This window comes from Schistocerca serialis, chromosome 10 (genome assembly GCF_023864345.2).
Source record: "Schistocerca serialis cubense isolate TAMUIC-IGC-003099 chromosome 10, iqSchSeri2.2, whole genome shotgun sequence".
Taxonomy (NCBI): Eukaryota; Metazoa; Arthropoda; class Insecta; order Orthoptera; family Acrididae; genus Schistocerca; species Schistocerca serialis.
In genome coordinates, this window is record NC_064647.1 from 203,696,742 (window position 1) to 203,705,354 (window position 8,613).

At 47.4% G+C, this 8,613-nt stretch overlaps 1 protein-coding gene across 1 annotated transcript in view; it reads right to left on the bottom strand.

Moving 5' to 3' along the window:
* LOC126424692 (mast cell protease 1A-like) overlaps window positions 1-395 on the bottom strand; it is a 78,343-nt gene extending 77,948 nt beyond the window's left edge. Inside the window, exon 1 of the mRNA XM_050087418.1 lies at window positions 59-395. Coding sequence (XP_049943375.1) covers window positions 59-395 — 337 coding nt within the window. The remainder of the gene's footprint in view (window positions 1-58) is intronic.
* Between the last annotated feature and the right edge of the window lie 8,218 nt (window positions 396-8,613).

Here is an 8,613-nt window from a genome sequence, read left to right on the forward strand (position 1 = left end):
TGTGGACAGGATAAGTACACTTTTACCACATTGTGATACATATATCATGGCTCCTCACCTTCCCATATTTCATATCCCCCACAGTGGCGCGCCGATAGAACCCACTCCTTGGCCACGATGCTGCCGGAACAGTGCCAGACGTCGGTACGTTCCCTGACCTGCATGTAAATGGCGAAGGGGTACACGCCGATGTGAGTCTGGAAGCCTCCAAATATTCTGCACTCCGGATGTCTGTGCCTCTTCCCCGCGCGACGCCACCGCTCCCATGCTTCCTTGCCCTTCCGTATTTCCTCCGGCGTGTTGAGACCGCAGTGAACCAACGCGACGATAGCGCACCACGCGGCCAACCAGCACACTTGCACCGTGTTCCAATGGTGTGCTGCTCGAAGCTTCATTGGGAAATTTCCGGTCGTACCTCCCGCGCAGAGGTACCATCAAATATTGTCGTAATATAATTTCGTCTCACATGAGTCTAAAGTAGCATTTTAACTCGAACTGCTTTTATATGTGAAGCTGAATTTAGAATGAAAACCTGACAGCATGTCGTACTGTTTAATGTAACAGTTAATCTTTTGAAGAGACGTGGGATTTTGTTTACGGTGCAGACAACACTGCCATCGTATATCCTCAGTTGTTAATCGATCGTCAGATGCGTCACTGCTGCTTACTGCGAAGTTTAATCTTTGGCGATCATACAAAGCAATATCTGCACTAAGCGATGAGAGAGTATCTTTGGTGCGAAATCTAAAATTAATTCTGTAACTGTAATTTTTTTAAAATCATGATCAGAGGAGTCTTGAATTTATTAAATATGGAGTACTTGACCGTCATAAAATAATTAACGTAACAGTGGAGGGAGTAACATCTTCATAGTTGTAGCTTGCATGATTATTTCGTTTATGTCCGGTCAAAGCCGATATATAGGGTGCCCATAATTGAAGTTCTAGTTTTAAAACTCTGTATAAAGAGAACCACTGCTCAGAATCTACATCTACATCGATACTCTGCAAATCACATTTAAGTGCCTGGTAGAGGGTTCATCAAACCACCTTCACAATAAATAATGAAATGTCGTGTGACGAGGGCCTCCCGTCGGGTAGACCGTTCGCCTGGTGCAAGTCTTTCGATTTGACGCCACTTCGGCGACTTGCGCGTCGATGGGGATGAAATGATGATGATTAGGACAACACAACACCCAGTCCCTGAGCGGAGAAAATCTCCGACCCAGCCGGGAATCGAACCCGGGCCCTTTGGATTGACAGTCTGTCGCGCTGACCACTCAGCTACCGGGGCGGACACCTTCACAATAATTCACTATTATTCCAAACTCGCACAGCGCGGGGAAAAAACGAACACCTATATCTTTCAGTGTGAGCTCTGATTACCCTTATTTTATTTTGATGATCGTTTCTCCCTACGTATGTCGCATCAACAAAATATTTTCACATTCGTAGGAGAAACTGGTGACTGAAATTTCGTGAGAAGATTCGGTCGCAACGTCCGTAGCTCGTGGTCTTGCGGTAGCGTTCTCGCTTCCCGCGCAGGTGGTCCCGGGTTCGATTACCGGCGAGGTCAGCCTCGTGATGACTGGGTGTTGTGTATTCTTCATCATCATTGACTCGCAAGTCGCCGAAGTGGCGTCAACTAAAAAGGACTTGCAATACGGCGGCCGAACTTCCCCCCCTGGGGCCTCCCGACCGACAATGCCATACGATCATTTCATTTTTTTCCGCCGCAACGAAAAATGCCTTTGTTTTAACAATGCCACTCCAATCCTGAATCATTTCAGTGACACTCTCTCTCCTATTTTGCGATAGTACAGAACGTGCTGCCCTTCCTTGAACTTTCTTGATGTACTCCACAATCCCGTCTGATAAGGATCCCACACCGCTCAGCATTAATCCAAAAGAGGACGGACAAGTGTAGTGTAGGCGGTCGCTTTAGTAGATCTGTCACATTTCCTAAGTGTTCTGCCAATAAAACGCAGTCTTTGGTTTGCCTTCCCCACAACATTTTCTATGCGTTCCTTCATAAATTTGAAGGAACGTAATTGTAATTCCTAGGTATTTAGTTGAATTTACGGTCTTTAGATTTGACTGATTTATCATGCAACCGAAGTTTACCGGATTCCATTTAGCATTCACGTGGATGACCTCACACTTTTCATTATATAGGGTCAAGTGCCTATTTCTGCACCACACAGATGTCTTTTCTAAATTATTTTGCAATTTGTTTTGATTTTATGATGACGTGACTAGACGATAAACGACGGCATCATCTGTAAACAACCTAAGACGGCCTCTCAGATTATCGTTTATATAGATAAGGAACAGCAAAGGGTCTATAACACTTATTTTGGGAAAAGCCAGAAATCACTTCTGTTTTACTCGCTTTCCGTCAATTACTACGAACTGTGACCTCTCTGATAGGAAATCAGGAATCCAGTCACATAATTGAAACGTTCCATAAGCACATAATTTCTCTACAAGCCGCTTGTGTGGTACAGTGTCAAAAGCGTTCCAGAAATCTAGAAATGGTCGGCCGAAGTGGCCGAGCGGTTCTAGGCGCTTCAGCCTGGTACCGCGTGATCGCTACGGTCCCAGGTCCGAATCCTACCTCGGGCATGGATGTGTGTGATGTCCTTAAGTTAGTTAGGTTTAAGTAGTTCTGAGTTCTAGGGGACTGATGACCTCAGATGTTAAGTCCCATAACGCTCAGAGCCATTTGAACCATTTTTGAAATCTAGAAATACGGAATGAATTTGAAATATCTTGTCAATAGCACGGAACACTTCATGTGAGAAAAGAGCAAGCTGTGTTTCACGAGAGCGATGTTTTCTAAATTAATGTTGACTGTGTGTCAATAGACCGTTCTCTTGGAGGTAATTCATAATGTTCGAACACAATATATGTTCCAAAATCCTGCTGCATATCGACGTTAATGAAATGAGCCTGTAATTTACTGGATTACTCCTACTACCTGTCTTGAATACTGGTGTGACCTGTGCAACTTTCCAGTCTTTGGGTACGGATGTTTTGTCGAGTGAATTGTTGTGCATGATTGTTAAGTATGGTGTTATTATTTTAGCATATTCTGAAAGGAACCTGACTGGTATTCAGTCTGGACCAGGAGACTCGCTTTTGTTAAGTGATCTAAGTTGATTTACTACTGCAAGGATATCTACTTCTATGTTACTCATGTTGGCAGCAGTTCTTGATTCGGATTTTGGGTCATTTACTTCGTAGTCCTTGGTGAAGGAATTTCGGAAGGCTGTATTTATTAACTCTGCTTTGGCAGCACTGTCATCGATAGAACTTCCGTTGCTATCTCGGAGAAGGGCATTGATTGTGTCTTGTCGCTAGCATACACTATTGGCCATTAAAATTGCTACACCACGAAGGTGACGTACTACAGACGCGAAATTTAACAGACAGGAAGAAGATGCTGTGATATGCAAATGATTAGCTTTTCAGAGCATTCACACACGGTTGGCGCCGTTGGCGACACCTACAACGTGCTTACATGAGGAAAGTTTCCAACCGATTTCTCATACACAAACAGCACTTGACAGGCGTTACCTGGTGAAACGTTGTTGTGATGCCTCGTGCAAGGAGGCGAAATCCGTACCATCACGTTTCCGACTTAGATAAAGGTCTAATTGTACCCTATCGCGATTGCGGTTTATCGTATCGCACCATTGCTGCTCTCGTTGGTCGAGATCCAATGACTGTTAGCAGAATATGGAATCGGTAGGTTCAGGAGGGTAATACGGAACGCCGTGCTGGATTCCAACGGCCTCGTATCACTAGCAGTCGAGATGACAGGCATCTTATCCGCATGGCTGTATCGGATCGTGCAGCCACGTCTCGATCCCTGAGTAAACAGATGGAGGCGTTTGCAAGACAACAACCATCTGCACGAACAGTTCGACGACGATTGCAGCAGCATAGACTATCAGCTCAGAGACCACGGCTGTGGTTACCCTTGACGCTGCATCACAGACTACGATGGTGTACTCAACGACGAACCTGGGTGCACGAATGGCAAAACGTCATTTTTTCGGATGAATCCAGGTTCTGTTTACAGCATCATGATGGTCGCATCCGTGTTTGGCGATATCGCGGTGAACGCACATTGGAAGCGTGTATTCGTCATCGCCATACTGGCGTATCACCCGGCGTGATGGTATGGGGTGCCATTGGTTACACGTCTCGGTCACCTATTGTTCGCACTGACGGCACTTTGAACAGTGGACGTTACATTTCATATGTGTTACGACCCGTGGCTCTATCCTTCATTCGAGCCCTGCGAAACCCTACATTTCAGCAGGATAATGCACGACCGCATGTTGCAGGTCCTGTACAGGCCTTTCTGGATACAGAAAATGTTCGTCCGCTGCCCTGGCCCGCATATTCTGCAGATCTCTCACCAATGGAAAACGTCTGATCAATGGTGGCCGAGCAACTGGTCTGTCACAATACGCCAATCACTACTCTTGATGAACTGTGGTATCGTGTTGAAGTTGCATGGGCAGCTGTACCTGTACACGCCATCCAAGCTCAGTTTGACTAAATGCCCAGGCGTATCAAGGCCGTTATTACGGCCAGAGGTGTTTTTTTTGGGTACTGCTTTCTCACGATGTATGCACCCAAATTGCGTGAAAATGTAATCACGTGTCAGTTCTAGTATAATATAGTTGTCCAATGAATACCCGTTTATCATCTGTATTTCTTCTTGGTGCAGCAATTTTAATGGCCAGTAGTGTATTATAAGCATCTCGCACTGAAGTCCGCGCTAAATTTCGAGTTTCTGTAAATGATCGCCAATCTTGGAGATTTCACGTTCGTTTAAAATTGGCATGTTTCTTCGTTGCATATTGTTGACGCAGTGGGACACATCATAGAAAATAATTTTAACAAAAATTCTATCATATATGGCGCTTTAAGGTCAGAATATGCACACCAAAGGGCGGGCGGCACACGGCTGTTCCTCAGCTTGTGTCCGAGACGCCTAACATGGCTGTCCACATAAAGAATCCCGCGCTGCTGGTAAAGCTCTTTTACATGAACGCTGACGGTGAGCCAGTATACCTGCAGAATTTCCAATCACCCAAAGGTATGAAATAAGTCATTGGTCCTATGTCTGCTAAGGATCTCGAGAAAATGAAAACAGAATTCGAAAAGACAGGCCGAAGTCCAATATGGCAGACAGAGGAATGCAGTTGATCTGACGTCTGTCGAAGATGTGGCCACGGCAGTGCAGGAGTCATCGAGCGATGCTTGCGAGCACAGTGCCTAAAATCCTACAAATATCCTACATTGCTATTCACATAAAGTCACCCGTGTTCCGGAGTTCCACCCTGCACAGCTGCCAGCATAACATACGTTCGATCTGGAATATCTTGCTCGTATGGAAATGGACAATGAATGGTCATGGAACATTCTGCGGACAGACGAAGACCGATTTTCATCCGAACACTCATAACTGCTTGATAAATGCAGCGGAAAACACGCACGCACATCAAACAGTACTACTTCATTCTTCAAAGGCGACTGTGTGGTGCGAACTGATGGCATCGTTTATCGTAGGGCCGTATTTTATCGAGGAAATGAGTGCTGCGGGTCCTGTTACTTCTATCGTCACTGGTAAATGCTATGCGAGTCTTTTAAGCACTAACGTCCCTCCAACTTTTCATCAGCATGGATGAGTGGGTATTCTGGTACCGCGCGCCGCGAAATTTGAATCCGCTCCAGACGTCATGGATATCGAAGGCTCCTAGAGGTCTCTGCACCATCGCGCCGCAAGCTGTGGCGGCGCGCGTCTCCTGTCCCGCTTTGGTGTGAGGGCGCCACAGTGGAACACGTGGTTCCAGCGACCAATAGCGGCGCCCCTGATAGAGTACTTAAGCACCTGCCTCTCGCTCAGCCAGCACCACCTCCGCCGAAACCACCTTCTCCCCAACACCCACTGTGGCTTTCGACCTTCCTTCTCTGGCGATGACCAACTCCTCCGCCTCACTCATCTCCTCTCCCTCCAGCTTAACTCCCGTCGCTCCGCCATTTTTGTCTCCTTCGACCTCGAAAAGGCCTACGAAGGTGTCTGGCATACAGGTCTCCTGTTTAAACTCCAAACCTACACCCTTCCTGTCAACTACATCCATCTGATAGCCTCCTTTCTCTCCCGCCGCCCCTTCTACGTTACCATCCATAATGCCGATTCCCACACCTTCTACCCCTCTGCAGGTGTGCCCCAGGGGTCTGTCCTCTCCCCTCTCTCTACCTCCTGTACACGGCAGATTGCCCCAACACCCCCCCCCCCCCCCTCCTTCAGTACACCACCTGCAGTACGCCGATGACACCGCATTCCTTGCCCACGCTCCTACCCTCTGACAGTCCCAACGCTTTCTCCAGAATCACCTTGACCTTTTTGCCGCATGGTGTCACTAGTGGCTCCTGAAATTCAATCCTTCCAAGACCCAGGAAATCATCGTAGGTCGTACCACTCGCACCTTCCGACTCCTGGATTTCTCCCTTACCGTCTGTGCCCGTCCTGTCCGCCTCACCCCCACCCTCACCTACGTTGACCTCACCATTGACCGTCACCTCACCTGGATCTCTCATCTCCGCTCCATCCAATCAAAAGCCCACAATCGCCTCCGACTCCTCAAACTCGTCTCTGGTTGGACATGGGGGTTGCACCCCTCTACCACCCTCCACACCTACAAATCCTTAATCTGTCCCATCCTCTGTTATGCCAGTGAAGCCTGTATATCCGCCTCTTCACCCCCAAATTTTATAAGTCCCTCCAGATCCTTGAGTGCCATGCTCTCCGCCTCACTTTCCGTATACGCCTCCCGTCCCCCACGCGGATAGTCTACGACCTCATTCCTTTCTCCCATCTGCTGCTTTTCCTCGAACATATCAGCATACTCTACATCTCCTGCCGCCTTGATCCCACTCCCTGGTTGCTTCTCTGCTCTCCAATCCCTGCCCTCTGCCACGCTTTTACTGTTTTGTCCCCACTACACTCCATCTCTAAACCCTTCATCTCCTTTCCCAAGGTGGCTTCTGTCAACTCCCCCTCCCGGATGATGCCCTCTCTCCCTCCATTTATCCTTCCTATCAACTCTGATCCTCACACCCTTCCTTTCCTGTCCTTTCCCCAGGCTCCATCTCCCCCCTTCCATTCTGTTTTCTCCCCACCCAACCTCCCTCTGCCTCCTTCCCCCCCCCCCCCCGAGTCCTTTTGAATACCCTTCCTCTGCCTTTCCCCACTCCCTGTCGTGACACTTCATTTTTTCCTCTCCTTCCCCCCTTTCGCTCCTTTCACCCCTCACCACACCGTTTTTTCTCCCCTTCCCCCTTTCCTTTCCCGTCCTCTGTCCAGGTTCCCCCCCCCCCCCCCCATATGCCCTCGGCTGTGGTATATCATATTTGTGAAAATTTTTTGGTGCAGTGTTCAAGTGAATGTTCAATGTTGTCTGTCTTTCCAAAGTGTTGCGAACAGAAACCATGCTGTCGCTGGGTGTAAATTTTATATCTCTAGCAAATAGAAACCAGACTGTCGCCGTGTTTTTTTAAATTGTATGTCTATTCCTTTACCTGTTTGCATGATATGTATTTTATTAGCATCATCAACCCTTCGTTTTATGTTTTAAGTTCCACTATTTTCCGCCATTTTACCATTTAAGTCACCGATTTTATCGCCTGTTAATCTCGCGTACGTCTGTGGGCACATCGCCCCGCGTTAGACAGCATACTTACTTACTTGTTCTGTGTACGAGTGGACGTGTTTGTTAGGTTTCCTTGTGATCTTGTTGTTGTACTCGTTCTGTCCTCCGTTGGTCGTGTCCGTCCTCTCCCGTTGTGTTGTTGTTCGCGGGCCTCTCCGTGGGTCCCGCCGCGCTTGCCGTCATTTTATTCTACATGTTTGAAAGTTTTACAGTGTGTAGATGCATCCTTTAGGAACAATATTTTCATTTCTCCACATAATTTCCATCCCTCTCAAGTGCATTACGCCATCTTGGAACCAGCGCCTGTATACCCGCACGGTAAAATTCTGGACCAACCTCTTGGAGCCACTGTTTGGCAGCGTGCACAAGGGAGTCATCGTCTTAAAACTTCGTTCCACGAAGAGAGTCTTTCAGTTTCCCAAAGAGATGATAGTCACATGGAACCAGGTCAGGACTGTAAGGCGGGCGGTTCATTGTTGTCCATCCGAGATTTGTGATAGCTCCCATGGTTTTTTGACTGACATGTGGCCGTGCATTGTTGTGCAACAGCAAAACATCCTGTTTTTGCCGATGTGGTCGAACACGACTCAGTCGAGCTTGAACTTTCTTCGGTCTCGTCACATATGCATCAGAATATATGGTGGTTCCACTTGGCATGATGTCCACAAGCAAGAGTCCTTCGGAGTCGAAAAACTCCGTAGCCATAACTTTTCCAGCAGAAGGTGTGGTTTTGATTTTTTTTTCTTGGGTGAATTTGCATCATGCCACTCCACTGATTGCCTCTTCGTCTCTGGTGAAAAATGATGGAGACATGTCTCATCACCTGTCACAATTCTTCCAAGAAATTCGTCTCCACCATTCTCGTACTGTTCCAAAAGTTC